Source organism: Cryptomeria japonica, chromosome 10 (assembly GCF_030272615.1).
Source record: "Cryptomeria japonica chromosome 10, Sugi_1.0, whole genome shotgun sequence".
Lineage (NCBI taxonomy): Eukaryota > Viridiplantae > Streptophyta > Pinopsida > Cupressales > Cupressaceae > Cryptomeria > Cryptomeria japonica.
The window spans coordinates 484,848,342-484,873,430 of record NC_081414.1 but is presented as its reverse complement, the minus strand read 5'-3'; the positions used below and the strand labels follow the sequence as shown (position 1 = coordinate 484,873,430).

Below are 25,089 nucleotides of genomic sequence, written 5' to 3'. Positions count from 1 at the left end.
ACAATATAGCTTACACAATGATATTATGAACATTGAAAATTAAAAAAATCAGAAAATGTAAAATTAAATTACTATTTCAATTACCTTCAATAACTCCAAATTCGAATAGGTTCTAAAAATCCCTTGAGACATGTGGTGGTTTGTGATGAACATCTGGATGTCCTCAACCTCTGCATACACATCTCCAATCCATTTTATTTTTTGCCCAATCCTTCGTAGCATAAGATTGAGTGAATGTACCGCACAAGGTGTCCAAAAGATGTGACCATAGCTTTGCTCAGCCAACAAACCAGCAGCTCTACAATTTTATGCATTGTCCGTTATGACTTGGACAACATTACGGGATCCCACTGACTCAATGGCGGAGATGAGAATTTCTGCAATAAATTGGCCGTCTTTTATTTGGCCCTCACAATCCACGGCTTTCAAAAACATTGCCCCTTTAGGGGACACCGCTATGACATTGATCAAGGGACGGTTTTTAGCATCTTTCCACCCATCTGAAACAATCGTTACACTTGTCTCAACCCATGAATCCCTTATGGGTTTCAATGCATCTTCAACCCTCTTCACCTCTTTCTCCAATAATGTTCCACGTACCTTCTCATAACTGGGGCCCTTATACCCTCTTGGAGCCTCATTAACACTTTTTATCATTTGCTTCCAATATGGGGAGCGAACAACATTGAAAGACAGCCCATTTGCATAAATGCACCTTACTATATCTTCGTCAGCATTGTCTCTACTCTCATTTTGGAATGCGGTTTCTAAAGGCCCCTTTGTTCTTTTATGTGTCAAGGGTGGTTCACTTTGAGGTTCATTTGTGGCAAAGAAGGGGTGGTCTTCTACTACAATATTGGGATTAGAAGGGGCTTGCATTCCCCTTGTTTTCTTTGATGCGGTTTGGTTCAATCTACGGGCTTCTCTCTCTTCTGCCGCCTCATGCTCCCTAATATATTTCATCACTGTTTCATCTGGTATAGGTTTACCATCTTTTCCAAGGCATTTTTTAATGCCTCTTCCTTTTATTCCACACAAATGGCCTACCACCCGATAATATGAACTATTACATTGAATACCACATCCTTGGCATCTCCAACAGAATCTCCCACCTCTTGGAAGTTGTTTTATAATATCAACATACTTCCATAAGGGAGAATTTGGATCATTTCTTTGTTTTGTAATTATTTGTTCATTGCCATTGGAGGAAGATGTACATGCCATTCTAGTTCCTATGGCAAGAAATAATATAAACATATTCAAAAACAAAAACTAAAGAATGAAAAAAAATTCAAGTTTCATGAAGCTTGAAAATGTATGGAAATGATGCTGCAACACTTGTTGAAGCTTCAAAAATCAGTCTTCAACTCCTCTTTGATCTTGGAAGCCACATTTTGTTCACCCTTTCTTCAACCTGTTCTCATAAAACTTTTGTTTGCAACACAAATGAGGTGAAATGAGTGAATATAATGTTTTAGAAGTCACTTTTAGGGTATAAGTTTCACTTTTTAGAAGGCAGAATTCAAAAAAAACAAAACTTTACATATATTTTGCTTTTTTGGGCCACCCAGCCGCTCGGGTTCGACTGGGTTCGACTAGGTTCGACCAGGGACAAACCACCTCTGGGTTTTTCGAACCCTGGTTGAACCCAGTTCGAACCGAACTCGAACCAGGAACCAGGACCGGTACCAGGGGGGTCCAAGGGCGAACCCGGTAACTTAGTTTAAAATGATACTTAAAATAATCGAGGATGATGATTCACATGGGGAAGGATATGTTACATCCCACTTGTGCCCTAGTTGTTATCTTAGTAACCTTATTTGGAAAGGAAGAAACTATAATCATGTAATCTGCATTTTTTTTATGTTTCTATGGAATTAATAGAGTTTCAAGGGTTAATGAAAAAAAAAGAAACCCCTCCTTGTCTTGTTTCAGTGGGACTAGTACACTCAGATAGTGCCACCTGGGAGGATTATAATGAAATCCATCAGCGTTTCCCTCATTTGTTTAATGTTTTCAAAAGTTAAACTTATTTCTTGTTAAATGCTAGATAAACAATGTTATGTTCATATTTGTTTAAAATGATACTTAAAATCATTGAGGACGAGGACTAGTACACTGAGGATAGTGCCACCTAGGAGGATTGTAATGAAATCCATCAGCATTTCCCTCATTTGTTTAATGTTTTCAAAAGTTAAACTTATTTCTTGTTAAATGTTGGATAAACAATGTTATGTTCATATTTGTTTAAAATGATACTTAAAATCATTAAGGACGATGATTCACATGGGGAAGGATATGTTACATCCCACTTGTGCCCTACTTGTTATCTTAGTAACCTTATTTCGAAAGGAAGAAACTAAAATCATGTAATTTGCCTTTTTTTTATGTTTCTATGAAATTAGTAGAGTTTCAAGGGTTAATGAAAAAAAAAGAAACCCCTCCTTGTCTTGTTTCAGTGGGACTAGTACACTGAGGATAGTGCCACCTGGGAGGATTATAATGAAATCCATCAGCGTTTCCCTCATTTGTTTAATGTTTTCAAAAGTTAAACTTATTTCTTGTTAAATGCTAGATAAACAATGTTATGTTCATATTTGTTTAAAATGATACTTAAAATCATTGAGGAGGATGATTCACAAGAAGAAGGATATGTTACATCCCACTTGTGCCCTACTTGTTAATATGCAGTGATTATGCCATGACATATGTTTGCCCTAGTGTATTTATGCTATACTAGCAAGATGTTTAACGCACCCTAATTCTCATGTTTAAATTGAATGAATGTGCCCTAGTTTTTCATGTTTAAATTGAATGAATGTGCTCTAGTTTTTAATGCATATTGAATGATGTCAAATGTGCTTAAAATGATGATTTGATGAATCATAATTGGTAGATTGATGACTTGATAGTTAACATTATGACATGATGTTTTACTTTTGTCAATGATTTATGAAATGTCAGAATAGGACAAGATTTTGATCTAACTGGTTAAATTGGCCAAGTGTGTGCAAGAGATCGTTGCCCTCCGCAAAAGTATCATCAAGTCGAGAGGTAAAGAGAAGAAAGAACTAATGCCATCTGAAACCCTAACCTTGAGTTAGGTAGTCTCATGATTGACCTTGTCAAACTTCGTCAATCATCGCGTCAGGTAACCCTAGTTGGTCCGTGCAGAGATTTTAGGGTTCACAACCCTAGGTCATTGATTGCGTTTCGAGGTAACTCGTTATTATTATTAAGGAATTTTTAATTAATTATTTTATTAATTATTAATTTAATTTTTGGCGTGTCCCATGTTTAATTGTGTATATATATATTTATATATTAATATATATATCTTATGCAATAATGTGTATATGAGAGTACATATACACAATGATATACGTGCTCCCATAGGCACGTCTCCATAAGGCGTATACATTCATATATATTAATATATGAATATTTTATACCAAAAAGTCTTGAAAAAGGTTAAGTAACCTTAAATATAAAAGAAATGATAAAAACCTTGTTATTTATTTAATTTTTTTTTTAAAAACCCCATCCTCTAGTTGCTAGAGGTATAAGTGGCATGAAGAAATAAAAGCATTAAACAAAACATTTACAACCCTCTTTCTTAATGCTATGCACATTATATATTATTATTTGATGAGCACGTTATATTTCTTTATCGGGCAAATTGAGATAAAGGGACTTAACATACTATCAACATTTCATTATTTTTGATATGGAATAAGAAGCTTCGAAAATATGGAAAGAAAGCCTCGAACATTCTTTTGGCTTGAGCCTTGGAGTCTTCAAAAGAAGAAAACCTTCAGGAAAATAACGTGAAGAAGAGTGAAGGATTTTCGTGTGACTCTTGGGGACGGATTTGGGAAAATCTTCCTGGTTTTAGGGCAATGGAAGGAATGAAAATGTGCTTGGTAACACATAAGCAGATTTGGGGGAAAAAAACGATTCATTCTTACCATTTTCATCCACGAAAAAGAAGGGATTTTGCTGTGTTTTTACCATTTTCGGCTCTGCAATTTGTCATATTCTGCCCCGCAATTTACCATTTTTCTGCTCTAAGTTTTCAAGAGTAGAAGGTTTGCTAAGAGGGGGTGCTGGAACACATTCTTAGACGTTTTTCTTCATTATACAGGTCATGTGCTTCCTCTAAACTGAAAGGAATAAATTATGCTCTCTAATTGGTATCTAAGTAACCTTATTTGGAAAGGAAGAAACTATAATCATGTAATCTGCATTTTTTTTATGTTTTGATGAAATTAGTAGAGTTTCAAGGGTTAATGACAAAAAAAGAAACCCCTCCTTGTCTTGTTTCAATGATCATTTGTGTCTGCAAACCAAGCTTTATATATATGAAGAAGTATGTATTTATTTGTCTTAATTATTAATACACGGGCTGTGCATATACAGTATAAATTTCAGAATTGGAAAAGTATACACATGTTTAAACGTCTTGAAATGTATAGTTGAGAGTGCATTCTTTACAGACAGGAAACAATAGACTTAGGGCTTGATATTTTATGATTAAGAAGAATTAAAGTAAAACCCATGAACAAACACTATAACCTATTGTGTTAAGTCACAGCTGTGAACAACTCTTCTATCAGTAATTAATATGTATTGGGATTAAGAACAACAAGGTTGGTTGAGTTTATATCTGAAAATGAGTAAGACAAGAATTACCTTCTAGCTGTAAATAGCATGAGGGTTTATAACATTTTAAGTGAATGTATATTTATATATATCTATATATCTATATCTATCTATCTATCTATATATATATATACACTTTAACATATACTTGTATGTGTATATGAGTTTGGGTTATAACCGAAAAATTGTAGGAATAAAGCTGATTGAAGACATATAAAAACATTATGCCTTAGTATAGAGGATGTACAGGTCCAAGAGACTTGTAATATGAAGAATTTACCTCTTTATTGAGCTATTTCAGATTTGTCTAAGTCTGAATAGTCAAAACAGCAATAAGGATAAATTATCTGATTGAGATTACCATTCCTTGATAATGATAAAACTAATACCCTAGTCTAGGAAGGTAGTGGGTAGAAGGGCACCGATGTACCTCGATGCAGATAGCATCACCATTGGAAGAATACTCTCATGATGCTAGGACAACAGAGACATGTCAGTCGTGGTTTACATTCCATACTTAAGGGTTGATTGTACAACTGCCGGCTTTTATGCCCCTTACTTTCCCATCCCAGGGATTTAGTTGTATCATTACAGATCTTTCAAAATCATGAATGAGAAGAAATTTAACAGTAACTTTTAAGATTATTAGTGCTGATAACAAAAGAATATTAAACAATTGTTTGGTCATGGTACCTAAATGAGTTCAGTTGAACCTACTTGACCCTAAACCTATGCCGAGAAGGGTGGTGATCGTTGACAACACATCTAATCGTGCTTGCAGTGTTTAAACCTTGGCCAAGGTGGTGCTGCATATTGCAAGCTACCGTTAGATTATTAGAACCAGATACATCTCTAGTTAGGAGTGTCATACTAGTTGGGAGTTACACTTAGTGTATACTGACTAGTTCGTGTAGGTCCTAAACACCAAGTCTCAGATGGCATGAGTTCGACTTCCTGTTACCTCCTTGCGAAGGGTCGGACCAATCCAGTCGGATATGGCACGGGGGACTAATAAGTCCATGGTTGGGCGGAAAAACGCCCTGATGATACTTTCCCTCCTCACTAGTATATTGTTAGAGTTATGAGCCTTGATAATACTTTCCCTCCTCATTGGTATGTTGTTAAAGTTACAAAGTTCAGAATGTTAGCATCAGATGAAATGTAATCTCTAAACCCTCTCTCCTTCATTTAATGCAATGTTTAGTTACTTTCATATCTTCCGTTTATGTTGGTTTAGATCATTGTAATTACTTTCAGATATTGTTCATCTCAAAAATGAAAAAAATATTCTCTTCCTTTATATGATAATTTGCAATGTTCAAGTTAATTGTTTTATTTGTTTTAGCATGTTGCATTTATGTTTTATTCGTTTCAGTATGTTACGACACTAATGTGATTCAGATGCAAAATAATGGCAAAAATGGTTGTAAATAGTGAATCTGTTCTCAAGATCCAGTCTTTTGTATATGTTCTCTAGTTTTATTATCTCAAATTTGAAATATGTTCAAACTCTATTATTCTAATTTCAAATAGCTTTCTATTGTAGCACTTTCCTTTTTGTTTTGCAAGTCACAAGCTTTCCAAGTCTTCTCTTAACTGAATAGGAATATACTTCTATAGCCATGAAATGCACTTCTGTGAGACAATAGCCAAAGCTAAGGCAAATTTCCAAAACAAAAATTCGAATAGAATCTGTCTTTGGCAGTTATTAGTTATATCGATGCTGTATATGTGAATAATTGTTCCTGTTCTTATACTTACAGTGAACCTCCACCTGCTGGGCCTAAGGTTTTGAAAAGAGACATTGCAGTCATGGCAAGTCCATTTGCTGCTCCTCTTTGATCTTGAGGCTGCCAAAACAAAAGATATACTCAAACTCAGAAAGTGGTCAGAGTACATTCAGTATTAAGTACTTGTTTTACATACCAAATTAAGTCATACGAAAACATTTTCTATTAGATACATATGTTCTGATAAGATGAACAGTTTTTCAAGCAAGCCAAATTTGATTATATCATAAGTAGAGATGGAGGATACCACAGCATTATTCAGCATAAGGAACGTTCCCGTAACAAGTGATATCTGTTCAGAAAACATAACTGATGGTAAGCTTACAGTATCCTATTAAAATACCCGGAAGTAATATAGTGACAAAGTATTAATCAGAAAAACTCCAATTTCCAAAATAGTAACCAATCATAAATTAAGCGTTGAAAATTTGAAGTGCATTCTGAATTTTCATAAATCTGATATTCAATCTGAGATATCACATATATGTGAATTCAGACTGCAACTTAAATTTTCCACAATTTAAAATTTAATTCATCATCAATTATGTCAATCCTTGTTATATTCATATGACCATGCAATTTATCACAATATCATGAGTTTAGTGTCCTCATTAAATTCGCATAATTAGATGTCCAAAAATTAATATAATGAGATTTTCATATGAACTTGGTTTCAGGACAGGAAAGATGTTATTAAAGGGATCCGGATATATGTCTGGTGGTTCATCTTGAACTTTTGGGAGCATGTGGGAAGATCAATCCCCTAACTAGCGACTCACTGTGATTTAACTGTGTCTTCATTAACATTCGTTTACAATGTTTTAAATCAAAGAAAATATATTACATTTGTATTTTTCACTTATTTTTTGTTTCATTATTTTCTAAAAGTTGAGTTGGCAATGTGGTTATCACTTACATAGCCACTTCATCAATGAGATTTTGAATATGGTACTTATGTTTAACCATAATTGAACGCTAAAAACATGGTTGGTGAATTTTGTATTACAATCATGTTAAAAATAGCAAGGTTTACATGAAAAAAACATGAAACCATTAGTTCCTTAGTATCGTACAGAAGCTCTTTTAGATTAAATCTTGGAGAATAGTATTTAAGGAAAGTCTAAGTCACTATGGCTGTAACTTCAACTGAGGGACATGAAAAAATTATGAAGTCAATATTTGCGATTGCCGATGTTCTAATTGATGAAATTCCACTATCACATTTAGATGGAAGAGTCATTGCCAAGAGTCTTATATCATGAAGTTTGAATAATAGAGTTATGTTCTCTCAAGAAGTTGCATGAATAAGATCATAAACATTTTGATTTTGGATTCAGAATAACTAGAGATAAATATGGAAAACACTTTTGGATAAAACTAAAGAAACAAGATAAAAAGTAAAATGTTGACTTTGAAATGTAGTTATGTTGTCTCATTGTTTTTATTCAGCGAAGCCTTGGTCTGCCAAAATAAATCCATGAGATTGTAGTAGCAACCAGAAAACAATTCCAAATGAGTATCATTTCTTTGTTTTGAAACCCAAACAATATTTGTCTCAAAGTGTAAGGTAACATCAAGATCACTTTGGATAAACCCTAAATAACTCAGTACAAATGTCCAAAAACCATCCAGAAAATTGGGAAATTGAACATATAGACATAATTGGATGATGAATGAAAATTTAAGAGTTTCATCATGTAGGCACTTTATCAGAAGCTACTTTATTAGACATAGTAAAAGCCACTTCGAGGTGGTCACAAGGAGATGGTCTTCACAGTGTTACAGCCTCAATGATTGAGGGTACTCGAATTAAAAATCATGAAAGAATAACTATTGAAGAATAATAAATCCCTTCACTAAATGGATGCTTATAGAGGAGGAGGTCATCTTTGCAAGCCTAATCTGCATATGATGTGACCATGTTGAAATAAAGTACGCTGTTACCATGTATTATTGTGAATCCTCCTAATGATAGGGTAAATATACCTTCAAACTTTTCACCCATTTGCACACTAACGTGGAAGAATCCTTGAACCATCATAGAATTGTATTATATCTAAAGCATAGTGTTTTATTACATTCCCTTGACGCTAAATTAAATCAGTTTTTGGTCTTGGATACCACACCAATTGAAGGTGAATTGGATTAAAGAGATAAATTATAGTAGTGTCTACACATGAAAAAAACGAGGTCAAGGGGGCTAAAAAAGTGCATTCAAATACTATAGAGAAGCACTAGGATGAGATGAAAACACAATATGAAAATAAACTAAACACTATGCACTAAAGAAATCTAATCATTATAATAGAAATAAACATATTAGCATTTTAATGTCTTTTTGAAGACAATACTAAATCGAAAAATGTGAGGATAAACCTCTCTTCAAATTATGAGGAAAAACTTCTTAAGATCTAAACTATACCTAAACATTGAGCTAAACTAACCATAGTATAATGTTCTTAGTTCAGAAGTTAGTTAAATTCCACCAAAATTTTAACAGTCAACTTGAATCCTAGCTCTTTCTAATCACCCAAATCTAGATGTGGGCAAGATGAGAGCATCTGGACAATAGAATGAGGTAATTTAATCATTACAAGACAACTTATTGATGGCTAGCCAGCCAATTTGCAAACACTATCATTTGACAAAATTGATCAATGCCAAAATGACAAATAACAATATGCAAATTCTGATCATGCCATACTAGTAGATAACAAGTGCAAATGCATCAATGCCAAAATGACAGACTATATCATCTGATTCTAAATGACAGCAAATTGGCAGATAAGCTACACAAATAAAGGGATCCAGTGGTGAAATATCTAGCATCTTCTTAGAATAATGATTTGGATCTGATGGAGAACCATCCAAAATCTTTAACAATAATAATCAAACTACTGGTGGTAACCATCCAGTTTACAAGAGTTAGTAAACAGGAGACTGATATGGAGTTTAATAAATTATTGGAAATACAGCAGCAAATATTAAAAATATAAACCAGTTGAATTAGTCTCCGAAATGGTATCACAAGTTATACTGACCCTTATCTGTTGAAACTGGAAATCACTGAATTGAAACCTGGAAACTGAAAAAAGTTAGAAAAACTGAGAAAATGTTAAAATTAGAAGCCAAACTATTACTGAAATAAACTGTTGTTACCAAATCTGTACAACAAAGCTATGTACTGTACAACAAAGCACAAAGCTATGTACTGTACAACCCGAAGTGGAGTACAATTTGGTGGAAAGTGATATGACCTGCTATCAATAAGGACAGCTAGCATATGTGGTCAATAAACACCATCATATGGACATCACATGAAATAGTAAGGCCTCCAAAAGCCCATAAATGTGCTGTGATCAGACCATAAGAATGTACTGTAATGTCCACCCTATTTTGAACCCAATTTTTGCACGCTTTCACTCTGTAATTTTTGCCAAACAGTTTTACTTGATAGCTGAATGTATCGTTTTCGAGCTTGCAGTGGTAAGGAAAGGATTTTGATGTCATGCATAGATTGAATGATAATCATTAAAATCTTTCCATTTCAAACAACTGAAACACGAGTATTCCTTAATTGCAACAGCAGATGAAGTAATGCATAACAGCAACCAAGTTTGTATAAATCTGAGGTTCATAAATTTGTATAATGCCAGTCTAGAGAGCCAACGAACAGCAGGAAGGAAGTAATGCATTGCAGGTTATATATATGAATGATAACTGTTGAACACTACCAAATGCTGAGAGGGGGGCTCAATCAGCATATGCTAAAACTTGAGCAGATTGAAACACATAAATCATACCATCCATTCATTGCATGTGCATGAAAGTAAATAATTGAAACAGCAAATGCATCCACACAAGAACACCAAGATTTTTACGTGGAAAACCCAAACTGGAAAAAACCACAGTGAGAATCAAACTCACAATATATGTATTAAATGTTTACAAAGATTTTGGTCATAGACTAGGGATCTCACTGTTCTGGACTTGCAGGCTAAGGCGGACAAACTTAGGGCAAGATACAAAAGAGAGACTTGCACAACTGAAGATCATCTCTTCAACGCAAGATACAAATCATTTGTCCAGATACAATAAAGTTGAAAGATTAAAGTGCAAGAGAAACATATCAATCAATATGCGTGTAACAATTCACTGATTAACACTCATCTGATCCAATCTTCATTCCTACACTATAACACATCCAAACCTCTGTATCGCTTCAAACTTGCATCATATGTCTTACATCCATTACACCATACAACACACTTCATAACCCAACTAACTTGTCTTATATACCAACCGACTTATCAATATTTTTCATAAAGTCGGCCTAGAAAAGATGTAACGTGTACATTTACCATCGGCCCAAAATGAATTCTATACAACTCATGCAAAAGGCAAAAGAGACATGTAGAGACTTACACCAAGTCGGCACACCTTCCATACACCTCCAAAAAGAATTCTATACTCGCCACATGCAACTGCTCGCATAAAACATCTTCTCAAGATAAAGCATTGTACACAAATTCCTAATATGGACTAAAATGAGATAAGTGGACCACCACAAAAGAAACATACCATTCTAGGAACATGATCCAATGATCCATAACATCCTTAGAGCACTAGCAAGATGAGGATGCATTCCTTTGCAACATCCTGAAATTGCATAAACTTTGCACTCATCCTTTGGAACACTCATCTAACATAACCGGATCAAATTGACATCACATATACTCTGGAAACACAACATGCTTACACTATTTGCCATTCGGAACATCTTTAGATAGACTCCAAACATCCGCACAACATTTGTTCACACATACACTATCTATGCTCAACCGGACTACTTTGAACACAACTAGACTGCTTCCAAACTAGAGAGTTGACATCAATGACTATCTAAATAGCATATTTGTAACAATAATTGCTTAATCATTGATGAAGGATTTCTGACTTGTTATATTTATGAGACTTAAAACAGCATAAATCCTAAACTTACAAGTATCTCACTCTGAATATTCAACAAGCTGAGATTGTATTGCAAAAGTTTAACCGCACAACATAGCCACACCCAAGGAACTAGGTTAACACCATGCATAGAGATGACAATTGGCAGATAACAATCCATTAATCCAATACAACCTCAAGCAAATAATCAATATTTATTCACAACAGAAAATACAAATAGCTCTCAAAACAGAGTCTCACTAACAACACATAGGTGCTATGTATTTCTAATAGTCTGCTTGGAATGATCATGACCAAGAAGGGGAAGGATACACGGCTCATACGAATCACATCCTCATTTCTCTAACACACCATACCTACGAGATGCACCCAGCTGTTTACTTCCATGATTCTCTTTGCTTCCTTGTAGAGAACGTTCGATTGGTATACACGGTGACTCCTCTTTTCTTTATTTTTGATCCTTACACCTTTTGTTCTACGACTTCTATAACCCAATGTGGTCTTGGACTTAGTGGCCACTTAAAATTGCTTGAGATTCTTTGTGCACAAATTGAATCTTGCCTCCATGATTTATTCCCTTTTTCCTTCCTAGTTTCTTACAGCTTCCTCGAATCACTTTACCCAACCAAACAATTCTCTTGAAAAGTCTATTCGGATTGATTTCAAACTTGTCCTTAGCACAGAGGATTATTTTATCTTTTTCTCATGATTCCAAAACTTGTTTGTCTTTTTCTGCTATTCAATTCTTCTGAAACTCAGCCTTGCCTTCCAATGTTCACGATGAGGTATGCTAGGCAATAAAGTGAAGATGAAACAAGATGGTTTTCAGTGCTCAAGCCACTCTAACCATGTCTAGCTCTTTTTGGTTGTAAAATATGCAGTCCAATGAATACTATTTCATCAATGAATTGGACGAATCAAATAAACATCAGCTTTCCTTGAATCGGCTTCTTAAGGGTAGAATGAAGTTTACGACTCAAATAAGAGTCTCTTGTATTTTTACCATTGCCATGATTCCTTAAACTTTCATCAAATTTGAGATCCTCCAATAATTCAAGTGACAATCCAAAATAGAATTGATCAATAGGATAAGTCTACACCTATGATAAATGACTAGGACCTCTAATTTTCCTCACTCGTAGCATATCATAATCAGCCATACTTATATGGATTGTTTTGCCTAGCAAGAAAGTATCGACCATTTCATAAGCCAACATCAAGTAACTTTCACGCCATAATAAAATATTAAGAAATCCTTCCAATATTAATAATCACCCAATATAGTAATCTTTTGTCTTATGGGGCCAAAGAATGAGAGACCAAACTTGAAAAACAGGACCATAATCTTGTAGAAGTCGATGATCAACCACAAGATCCAAGCTTCATTTGCAAGCAAAACACCTATCACACAAAAGAGATCAAGCAAAGATTATATGCTCTATAACAACCAAAGAATTTTGTATTCTTGCAAAATTGAATATTGGAGACACAATTACAATAAATAAATGAATCCTTATAAAGGATGAATGAAACATTAGGGTTTGGGATGAATGAAACACTAGGTGCAAACCCTAATGCTAAAATTAGGAGAACTAAAGAAATGCAAAGAGGAGCTAAATTAAGCTCAATTACATGCTAGAAAAGCAAACTCTAGATAATAAAATGCACCTACGTTTAGCTTAAGTGAGAAAATAATAAAGGACCTAATTAATAAATAATTAGATAAATGTCCTAATTACTCCAACACTTAGAGATAAACTAAAGAGCTAATGTTGAATGCAAAATGCATGCATGAATGAGTTCCGACAACTAGGCCTCATTAGGTACTCATGTACAAACCAATGAAGTCTCTTTAAGCAGAGAAAAGGAGAAAAACCACGTGGGAAAAAACCCCTCTCCAAAAGCAATAGACACAATGCATGAAAAAAAGTACATGTGACAAGCATGAAGGACTCAAGATGTCCCCCCAAGTATTGAATTGGTCACATAAGTACAGTCGACAATCCCTCCATAAGAGAGAAAAGAAAAGACAATGTATCCCCCCCATAACGAAGAAGCTCCAATGCCGAGGATGAAGGCTTGAGGATGAATGTTGATGAAGATCTAAGAGTGGAAAATCACGTTCCTCCCCCTAGAAAGAAACAAATCAAGTGGCCAAGGCACAAGCAACTCCATGAAAGAAGATGGAGAAATAGTCTCATGATGTGTGCCATGGAAGACTGCTTAACTGTCCAATTGTTTGAATCAAAAGATGCCAAATCAATTAAAGCAAATGCAACTGTGAAGATACTTGATGAACAACCTCTGAAGCCACTAAAGATGGGATGATAGGAATGCTCAAATTGCCATCAAGGAGGAATGCAATATCCTCCGTCATGTCCCCAATGTTTGGAGTGTGTGATGTATCAAATAACCCTACAATATTTGGAAAGTACTCATCCCACTCTGGTGAAACTAGAAGGGAACAGTCAACCAACTGAACTAAAGTGATCTCTAATGAAGCAAGAAGTGGATGTAATATCTCCAACAATTTTTGTATTTTTTTTCAACAAGATTAGAAGCACAACACCCGTTAGGGTTAGAGAAATGAAATCCAAACCAACTGGAAAGAACCCTACACCTTTTGATCACCGAGAGCTGATTACAATAATGGGTGGCAAGCCAACCCCTTCCACTTTCCAGCGGGATAGAAACAAGAAAGCCTGGCGATAAACCAACCAAGGAGAAACAAGAACATAACCAAGCACGAATCACTCTACCGCATATCTCAGCGGGAGGATGAACACAAACAACATATCTCAACTCAACTGCTTATGCAGCGGGAGGACCAATACAAACAAAAATCACTCAATCGCTTATGCAGCGGGAGGACAGAATTACAAATATCAAATGTAGGCGGCAAGCCAGTCTCTTCCACTTTTCAGCGGGATATTCTTTACAATCTAGAAGTGGTTGATAGTACTACTATTCAACCTTACAATATAGAGGGAAATGATTAGAATAGAAGAACAATGCTGATCACAAATGATAGCTACCTATAAAACCAACTCAAACATAAAGCAACTACTGCTGTTCTTTATTTCGAAAGTCAATAACACGCAGACCAGCCACTATTGGAAACACCAAAATGCTCATAACTAACTCAAATCTACTCGAAATCACACCAAATCAAAGGAAAATGACTAATATGACATGAGCCAACATTTTAGAACCTCAAACCTGCAAATTCAAAGTCTGAAACCAGCTGCATGCATCCCAAGGCAGATAGGGAAGGGGCATCCCAGCAGAAAAGTTCAACCAGCAATATAAAAATCAGATCAGCAAACTATCTTCTGCAATTTGGAGTACTTCATCGCCTATGGTAAAGAGAAGATCAGAGCCAATACCCATATTGAAACACTCAACAGGTAGGGAGGTACGAATGAAAGATTGCTTCAGCCACTATACGCCCAACACACACCAAAAACACAACAGCAATCAGAAAATTGAAAATATAATAGCAAACTCTATCATTTTGAAGCTCAATCTACTCCTCTAAATGAGAAATAGGCTCTCTCACAACTAGGTGCTATCTCTCAAGCACAAAACTGGTACAAGCTAGGAAGCACGCAAATTTGAAGCAAAGGTCTGGCACAATTTTGGCAACACTTCGTTATGAAAATGTTCAAAGATGCCAAATGAGTGACCAAGCTCTCATATTTATAGATTCTGAGATCCCAAATTCACCTCCAAATGGCGTCCAAATTACAACTTCTTCATTTGCATTTCATTTCCCACTCCCTCATGTGTCTGGCGTCCAACTCCTAGGCAAAAAGTTTGAACTTTTTCCTTGGTGTATGACTTACAACTTAAAACATAATAAACTCATGAAATATGCCTCCTTTTCTCACGCCACTGACTTAGGGAGAATATAATATTTTTTAGGTGCGAAGTATTTTTCCATAAGTCGTCCAAAAACACATTATATATTAACTTTAGCATAAAGTAATAATATTAAATAAATCACTGAAAATCAAATACTGATTGTGCCAAATTGAACTAATGGGTTGAAATGCCAAAAACCAACAACTGGACTAGGTCGGGGCTCTGAACTGCACTGCTAAAAATAGAACTACCTGAAATGGCACTTACTAAATATAGTAAGTCCCGAAAACAACTCCAAATAGTCTGCTTTTTGGACCATGAGAAGAAGATCAAAAAACTCAGAATAATCTCAAAACCCTAACAGCTGCCACCAACTTAATAAAAATAGTAGGTTCAGAATTCCTCTCAAAACTGAATGCATGTTATTCCACTGTGAAGCTCTCGAAAAAGCCAGAAGGAATCCACGAATGAAGTTGCAAAAGCCCTATCGGATAAGCACCAATTAGATCATACAAGGCTCCACAAAAATAGGAAACCCTAATTCTTCATTCCAATCAGCCTACGGGTCTTCGGGATAGGCCAATGGACCACTAATTATTCCTCACTGAGAAGGAGACTTTACAGTGGAGGAGGATCAAAACAAGTCTCAGGAACCACTGTGGATGATTGAAGCACACATAGGTTCAAGTGACCAAACATCTTCTCGTTTCTAATTCACTCTCGATGTATGAGATATAGGACCGGATGCATGCTCAATGGGAGCAAAATGAGAGAACTCATACAATCGAGATGCATGATCAACACCGCCAAAGTTGCACCAAGCTCTCTACTATGAAGATCTTTGATGAGCACTGAATCAGGGGTGAACTTAATTGTCTTGCTTGTCCCATTGTGAGTAATCTGGTAAATGGAAAAGACATTGGAAGATAATGCAGGCACACAAAGAACACTATTGAATGTGCCACCATCAACCGCAATAGAACCACTCCAATTAACACTCATGTAGGTGTTTTACCCATCAAAATCTGGGGAAAAGAATGATGCTAAAAAGAAGAGAACATACCCTCTAATGATGCCATATGATGTGAAGCTCTTGAATCAAGATCCACTTGGAGGACTGAGAATGTGTCGATGCAAAGAGAGCATTATTCTTTCGAAGTGGTGGAAGAGGATGCACCAGATGAAGGCGGTTGAATATTATTCTTTCGAAGTTCTTTCAATTCATCAATTTTCTTTACATGACACCGAAGCTCATTATGTCCTAGCTTGGTGCAATAAGCACACTTGGGGTTGTCCTTCCTGGATGAAGAGCTCTTAGAAGAGGTGGAGGAATCTGATTCATGTCCACGTGACTCTGAAGCTAGAGGAGTAGATTGTATACCTCTGTTCTTTTGCTTCTTTTGTTTCCCTGTAGATGTAGGAGTTTGAGCAACCAAGGCCTAAGATTTGGAACCAAAAATTGAATCAAGCTATGACAACTTAGCTTGCTCTCGTGTCAAACACTCACAAAACATTTCAAATTAAGGCATAGTGAATGCGGTACCCAAAGCATTCATGGTGGAATAGAATAATGAAGCAAAGAATTGAAATTGGCCTTGAAGCTTGAACAAATTCAGAAAGATACACTCCTTATCAGTCTTCTTCTTGCCACAACCTTATGACCGTGACTTGATGGATTTGAACTTCTCCAAAAAGTCCTCAATGGAAGGAAATGAATAAGATGTCAATGATGTCAAATCTATCTCAAACAAAAGTACATGAAACTCATTAATATCCTAAAAAATTTGCTCAAATTTGAGCCACATAGCCCTAGGAGTTGTGCAAGATTCAATATGTACGTGGAGACTGTTTGAAACATGTAGGCCAATGAAACACATAGTCTGATCCATCTTATCCATATGTTGAATGATCTCAAACTCATGAGTCAAGGTCAGTTGGGTCTCATCTAAACAAGACCATAAACCCCTAGACTGAAGCAATCTGATCATTGTAGTCTTCCAAGTATGATAGTTATGAAGGGTGAATTTATCAATAGAAGGATCCGCCATTAGGATAGGGTTAGAGCAATATAGGAATTTGAAAGATGATGATTCTACCCCCCCACAACAAGAAAAACAAAATCTTTTGCACTTGTATAAGCTAAGAAATCACAAAATTGAGAAATGATAGAAACTAAGATCACTGAGTACTTGATGAATATTCTGGAAAAATTGACTACAAATTTGAATAGAGGATTGAGAGCCTTCCGACGATATGCAGAAGTCGAAAAAATGGAATATGTTTGCTCAAGTTATGGCCCTAAAAAAACAAAAAAAAATTGAAGGTGGACTTGGGAGGCTTAGTATGAAAATTGGTGCAAGATCTGACAAAACCACCACCACATTCAGATTGACGTGAGAATCAGATTTCCAATGATATCTTGTTTGCCCAATTTCGATTCCGTGTGAAAAAATTATAGGCAAAAAACCAATTGTAGGTATTTAGGGCTTGGAGGGCAAACAGAGTCATATTTGTCAACTGCTGATGTTAGTAGAATATTCCCTTTGTGGAAAAAAATACCTGTCGGGAAAAAAAATCAGGTCGCCAAAAAATTACACCCCATAAAAATTCCAAAATGATTCTCCTATCTCCAAAAGAAATCAACTTCTGGTAAAAATAGTGAGCCTACAAATTTGGGGAATTCGCTTATAAAAGGGCTCAAAAGAGCTGATGTCAGTGTGAGGGGGGGCCTACATAGGGACTCTACCCTCATGTACGGACCATGAAAGGCTCCTCCTTTGACTTTGTGAAGCACACCTTTTTGATTGCTAAAATTTTTTTTTGTAAAAGGGTCTTTTCAAATTTTTTTAAAGATTCCTTTTGTTGCACAAAAAATTTCCAAGAATGTTTTTTTGAAACCAAACAAAAATCGAACTTGCAAATATTTTTTTTCAGCGATGAAGGAAGATGATGCAAGATTGAGCCATACGCTATACGGATTTGTACGGTTGTACATATTTCCATATAACATGGATGCCCCCCAAAAAATGCTTTAAAATGTGCCCGGTTTAGATTTTGACATTTGGACAGGCGATTTTAGGATTCTCAGCTACTTTGAGTGTGATAGTGAGGTCAATTTTGGACCAAAGTACTCAGATTTTTCAACTACCCCCAAATTTTCGTGCCCTTAGCTAATTTGACCTGATTTTCTAACTACTCAGATTTTGATGAAATGACAATCGATCTTAGGGTTTTTCGATGCTGCAAACGCAATGGAAACCTTCGTTTGAACTTAATGTGCACAAAAAAATTTCTCCAGGTTGGATCCCTCAAGCATGCAAACAAGACCTTGACAAATTTGAAGCTCTAATACCATGTAGAAGTTGATGATCAACCACAGGAGCCAAGATTCATCTACAAGCAAAACACCTATCACACAAAAGAGATCAAACAAAGATTATATGCTCTATAACAACTAGAGAATTTTATATTATTGCACAATTGAATATTGGAGATACAATTACAATGAATGAATGAATCCTCATAAAGGATGAATGAAACCCTAGGTGCAAATCCTAATGCTAAAATTAGGATAACTAAAGCAATGCAACTACATGCTAGAAAAGCAAACTCTAGATAATTAAAAGCACCTAAGTTTAGCTTAAGTGAAAAAGTACTAAAGGACCTAATTAATAAATAATTAGATAAATGTCCTAATTACACCAAGAGATCTGAAATTTGTCTTTTATAAAGACATCGCAAATTTCAAAAACCACCAATTAATTATCTGAGAACAAACTTGAAAATCCTCTTAATGCTCGAATGCGAACCCTGATTTCATCCTCGCTTCAATTGCAAATGCCCTATCGATTGTTGTGTGGAATAACTATGATGAAGCATGAGGGTTTTTGTCCTCAGTTCCAAAAACCTTTAAGGTTTTTGTTGTGAGTTGGATTTGAATTTGGAGCTTCAAAAAGTTATAAATAAGAGTGTTGGGCTCTTGTTTTGGTTATCCATTATTGCTTTGATAACGAAGTGCTGCCAAAATGTTGTCAGACTCTTACTTTGAGGAATGCATACCTCCTAGTGCCTTAGTTTCATGCTTGAGAGATAGCGCCTAACTGAATGTATGACTATTTCTCATCCAAAGGAGCATATTGGACTCAATGTGGTGAAGATTTGTGTGGATTTCTGAGTGTTCTTGTTGTTGGTCACAGAGTGTGCTGAAGTAGATTCTTGGTTGCAAGTCTGAGTGCGTCATTCTTCTCGTTCTGGGTATTTCTTCTATCTCTTTTTGTGGTTTGGGCGATTCATTTTGTGAGTTTGTAGAGTCTAAAATGGTGTTTGAAATTTTATTTTTGCAAAATCGTACCCTAGTTGGCCGTACCATGTGGCTGAGTGCTTTGGGATGCTTGCATAAATTATTGGGGTCAGTTTGCCATGTTTTGTTGTCCTAGGATTGATCGCCTACCTCCTAGTGATCATATGCTTTCAGTTTCATGTCATTTGGTTAAGAATTGGGCGAGTTTTGAGTGTTTTAGTGGGATCTGGTGTTGCTGGTCTGTGTGTTTTCAACCTACTGGGAGTATATCAGATTTAGAGATTTTTCCGATTTGGACTGTCTTCTTGTGTGGAGTTGGTTTTAGGGTGAGTGGGTTCTTTGGTGTGGAGAGAAAGATCTTGGTAATTGTTTGCAGTTGTTGGTTCTTCATTCTTATCTTCTATGATTCATATTGTAATGCTGGTAGTACTACTAACAACAATTTCTATTGATCTTTCTTAGACCCACTGCAAAGTGGAAGAGGCTAGCCTTGCCGCCTATCTTTGGGATAATGATTTCTCTTAATTTGTAATCCATATTGTGCATTGTAAAGCTGGTTAGTAGTACTAACAGCTATCTAATTGGATTATTGCTCTTAGTCCCACTGCATAAGTGGAAGAGGTTGGCTTTGCCGCCTACTCTGAATATTGTAATACTGTCCTCCCGTTGCATAAGCAGTAGAGTTGATTTGTAATTTCATTTCTATTCCTCCTGTTGGATAAGCGGTTGAGTGATTGCTACTTTAGTTTCTTGGCTTGTCCTTGGCTGGTTTACCGCCAAGTGATCTTTCAATATTCTCATTATCTCGCTGAAAAGTGGAAGGGGTTGGCTTGCCGCCCAAGTATTGTAATCAATTTCAGTTTCTTGCATCTAACGATCCCCTCAACACTGTATGCTCTCACCCTCCTAGATTGGGCTCTCGGTGATCAAAAGGTGGAAAGGGTAACTTTCGGCTGTATTGGGATTTCATTTTGTAACCCTAACGGGTGTTTGTATTGATTGTAAACTGAAATAATTGAAAAAAATTAAGGGGGATATTACATAGTGAGAAAGAATGGACAGAAAGGTTTAAGCACAGCTGTTATGTCCTCTCCTTGATCGTTATATATATCCTAAATGAAGTAATTATTATTATTAATTAATATAATAATAACAACGAACTTCTATTTGAAATTTATTTATTTATTAAATATATTATTTAATTAATATCTATTAATATTTATTACTAATAATATTCCTGAAATATTCAAATTAAAATAGATTAATATTAGCTCTTAATTGGCATCAAAATACAATTGGAGGTTCTAAATCAATTATCACAGGTATAAGGGATCAACAGCACATCACAATCACCTAGAAATAATATTGCCAATAATGTATATATAATATATATCTTCCGTTACACTGTAAAATGTAAGTACTTAGGCACTGTGGTAAAAAGACTTTGTGGATGTGGACATAAGTGAAAGATTGAAGCCATCCAAGAACCATGGAGAATACGTAGCTGGCAAAGATAAATGGTAGGAGTCATTATAAATAAGACATCGAAATATTAATGTTTGACTGAATTGTAATTAAGAGTCACTAATTAAATTGGGGGATAAGAGGATGTGATACCATAGTTATCTCCTATCAAAGAAGTCGACATAATGAAGAGAATCGACAGCTCATGAAGAGGATCGATATAATGACCATAAGTCTGCAATGCTTATCAGACCGATCTCATAATAAGGTCAAACATTATCAAGCGGAGACATGATATAATAGGCAGATCAATGACGATAATTACTACTACCCAAGGATATCGATCAGTCATCAATAATAGTTGTTAGCCCTTATGAATAGCAATGTATAAATATATTGCTACATATCGGTAGATAATATCTAATATGAGGACATGATTAAGATTAATGCTAACCCATCATTAATCGCAATGGTATGATGAGTCATTAAGAACAGCGATTATGCTAATTGATAGAAAATAACTTAATTAGATATGAAGACAAACTGCTGGGTATGGATGGTGTCCCCATCGCATGTGAAGAGGTGCCACCCTATGGTTTTGCAAGGTATAAATGGGAGATCAAACACTGTCCAACAAGGGGGGGAAAGGGAGAAAGGAGGAAGCAGCGGGTGGTCTAAGGAAAGCTGCGAACAGCAAAAGGAATTGCAGAGTGGAAGCTGCTAAGGTGGGTGCAGATAGGTAAAGGATGTCACAAGTGTAGATGTAAATGAATATAGTTAATAAATATTTTAATATATATATTAATGAATATTTTATTACATATATTAATGAATATTTTAATACATATATTAATGAATATTAATAATGAATATTTTAATACATATATTAATGAATATTAATAATGAATATTTTAATACATATGTTAATGAATGGTTCTTAGATGTTAATAAATACATCTCAATGAATAGTTAGGAATATACGTTAATAAATAAATATGAATTTTGAATAATGGATATTTTGTTGAATATATGTTAGGGAATACGTGTTAAATTAGGAATATGTAAATGTGGATTATGGAATGGAAAATAGTAATAAATTGTAAAATGTAGTATAAATGTGATTACATGATGGAGGCTATAGGGAGGAAACTCCCTTAGTCTAATGGAGGGATTATGATAATCCCTGGTAGATAGTATATATACTGAATATCTATATGCATATATATGGCTTGGTTGACTAAGTTCATCCAAGAAGAGACGGATCTGGCCGGTCCCCTCTGATGGACTTGGATGATGAGATGCATCATCCAAGGCAAGGAATTGACATATGGTCTTCCTTGGATGGCTTGGGTGTAAGAAATTACACTCAAGACAGGAATCGAATTAACCTTCGATTTCCTGGATGGCTTGGGTGTAAGTGGTTACATCCAAGACAGGAATCGAAGTAACCTTTGATTTCCTGGATGGCTTGGGTGTAAGAAATTACATCCAAGACAGGAATCGAATTCATCTTCGATTTCCTGGATGGCTTGGAACCAAGATGGGTTCCAAGAAGGGGAGCTTCACAGCCGCCTAAGGACATATTCTCCGTATGGCATTTGTATCCTTTTTATTAGATAATAATTGTGATTAGTGTTAATGAAGTATTTTAAAAGTTAAATTGCAAGTTAGATTAGTTATATATATATATATTTGTTGTATTCTAACAATATGTTTGCAGGAAAGTGATCTCTAACTAGTAGGGACATTACAACAGCAGAGAATGTGCGTGGAGGAAAAGACAGACAATAAGGCACAAGGTGTGACAGAGGAAGAAGTTTGAATGATTCTAGATTTGAACAACAAAAAAGAAAAGATAGTACATAGCAAGAAAATGAGGATGATTGCAAAGAGAAAATGTTAGTAAGAACAACACATTAAAGAGGAAGTTGAATTGTGGAAGAGATAGAGGCGCCTTGCTACAGGAAGTGTCCAGAGCCGAAGAGATAATGCAAAGAATGCCCAAATTGAAAATAACAAATAGGGTTAAATGGAGTGCGTAGGGAAATAGAGATATTTGCAAAGAAAGTAATAAGGTTATTGTTTTGGTGCTAGTAAATGAATAATACAGTTACGTATTTGAAGATTTAAAGTATGGTCCATTAAATTGTATTTGTATTTAAAAAATCAATGGAACAATCTTTATGTGTAGGCTACAAAATTTGTTCTATGGTTGTATGTTGTTAACTAGGAGTTTGGCCTATAAGTTTATAGGATTTTGTTGAGTTTAGAATTTTAAAATAATATTGGGTGAAAAGCATTAATGTAGATATTGAATGTATGAATTTTATTAAATATACGACATGTATGGTTTCATTTTAAAGAGAGAAAAATAGTAAACAAATGATTTTATAAGAAATAGTTTAAAATGAGTGTTCTAAATTTTAAAATATTGTAGCAGAAATAAAAATAGTATAATTATTATTATAAAGTGTGATGATGGCTTGTAATGAAATAGTTTAATCTTTCATTCAGATTTTTATCATAATTTTGCAAAATCAAATCCCTATAAAAGAAAAAAGATTATCTCTTCTATGTTAATTAGATATGTATTTTATTTGAATTTTTTTTGTCTTTTTATTTTATTTATATAGAAAAAACACTTAAACATTGTATTTTTTAAACATAAAGAAATTCCAAAATATACAAAAAATATCTTTCATATAAATCTCCTATAACACTATTTTATGAATTATAAAGTTGAAAATTTCACATGTTAACTATTAAAATTTAGATTATTTTAAAATTAAATAGATAAAATTTAATCACCTGTACTCACAAGTACTAATAAATATTAACATATTATTAATTTTATAAATTAATTTACATATTCAACTATAAGTTTTTAATTAATAGTAATACTAATAACTTATTTAATTTATTTATAGAATTTTTATTTTTTTTGATCAGTAATTTGACTATATTTTATTAATATATTAAAAGACATACATGAAAGATTGCAAAATTAGGGATTAACCCCAATATCAAGTCTTTGATCACAGACAACCACTCCTACAAACTATAATCACTATATCAAAAAGCACCTTACTACACAAACTATAGTCTACAGACATCAATTTTTAAAAAGCTCCTAACTACACCCATTAACCAATATAAACATCACCAAAATATGGCTTTACTGCGTCCCCTACTCTATTTGAAAGCCATCCAAAAAATAGGCCCTAAATCTTTAAACTAGCAAGATGAACAAAAACAGTTACAACTTCATTTTATCTAGTTCGTTAACCTAGAAGTCTTCTGGTTCAAATTTCATTTTCTTTTTGCATCTTTCTTCTTTGCCTCCCTTGCCATCCTCTAATACGCTTCCTTTTAGTGAACAAATTCCTTTAATGCCTCCCAACCCACACACGCATCCTCCGTCCGAGCGACTCAGTTTGCACCATCATTCCCCATCTTGCATTATGCCCTCTCTAAACTGACGCCGCAACCCTCTGCCCACTTTAGCTCTCACGAGAATGGATTTCATTCCAAACGTGTATTGCTCTAGAACACAAGCCCTCACAACCCAAAAAACTTTATCCTTTATTCCGAGTCCCAACCCCCACGCAACTAACATGGATATAATGTCCACATTTGTTCTATAGCGGAACTCGGATTTCATGTAATCTTCACTGAGCAACACATCCAAAATCTGAAGAAAGATGGGGTCTTCGAACTTAAACAACCCCACAAGCCTTTTCTCTAATACCTTGTCAAAAAAGGCAAGTTGTTGTTTCGTCGAATGAAGCAAAAAATTGGCCTCCGTTCCAGCTCTTTCTTGTTACCCCAAACACCACCTTTTGTTGCTTTTTCTACACCCAACCTGGTGAATAAAGCTCACCACGCACAATTGTGAGTTAATAATAACAAAGATACCCCTTATCAAGTCATCATTAAAGGATCTTTAAAACTTCCTCCATTGGCGATGTACGACTGACATGTCATCCAACTCAACATCTCGATAATCTTCTCACACCATTTAACCGCTCACCTCCTGCA

At 35.1% G+C, this 25,089-nt stretch overlaps 1 protein-coding gene across 4 annotated transcripts in view; it reads right to left on the bottom strand.

Moving 5' to 3' along the window:
* LOC131039406 (probable peptide/nitrate transporter At3g43790) overlaps positions 1-25,089 on the bottom strand; it is a 206,330-nt gene that overhangs the window by 28,293 nt on the left and 152,948 nt on the right. For all 4 annotated transcript variants that reach the window (XM_057972150.2, XM_057972151.1, XM_057972153.1 and 1 more), the window contains 2 exons: positions 6,700-6,744; positions 6,424-6,512 (listed from right to left, as the gene is read on the bottom strand). In XM_057972150.2, coding sequence (XP_057828133.1) covers positions 6,424-6,512; positions 6,700-6,744 — 134 coding nt within the window. The remainder of the gene's footprint in view (positions 1-6,423; positions 6,513-6,699; positions 6,745-25,089) is intronic.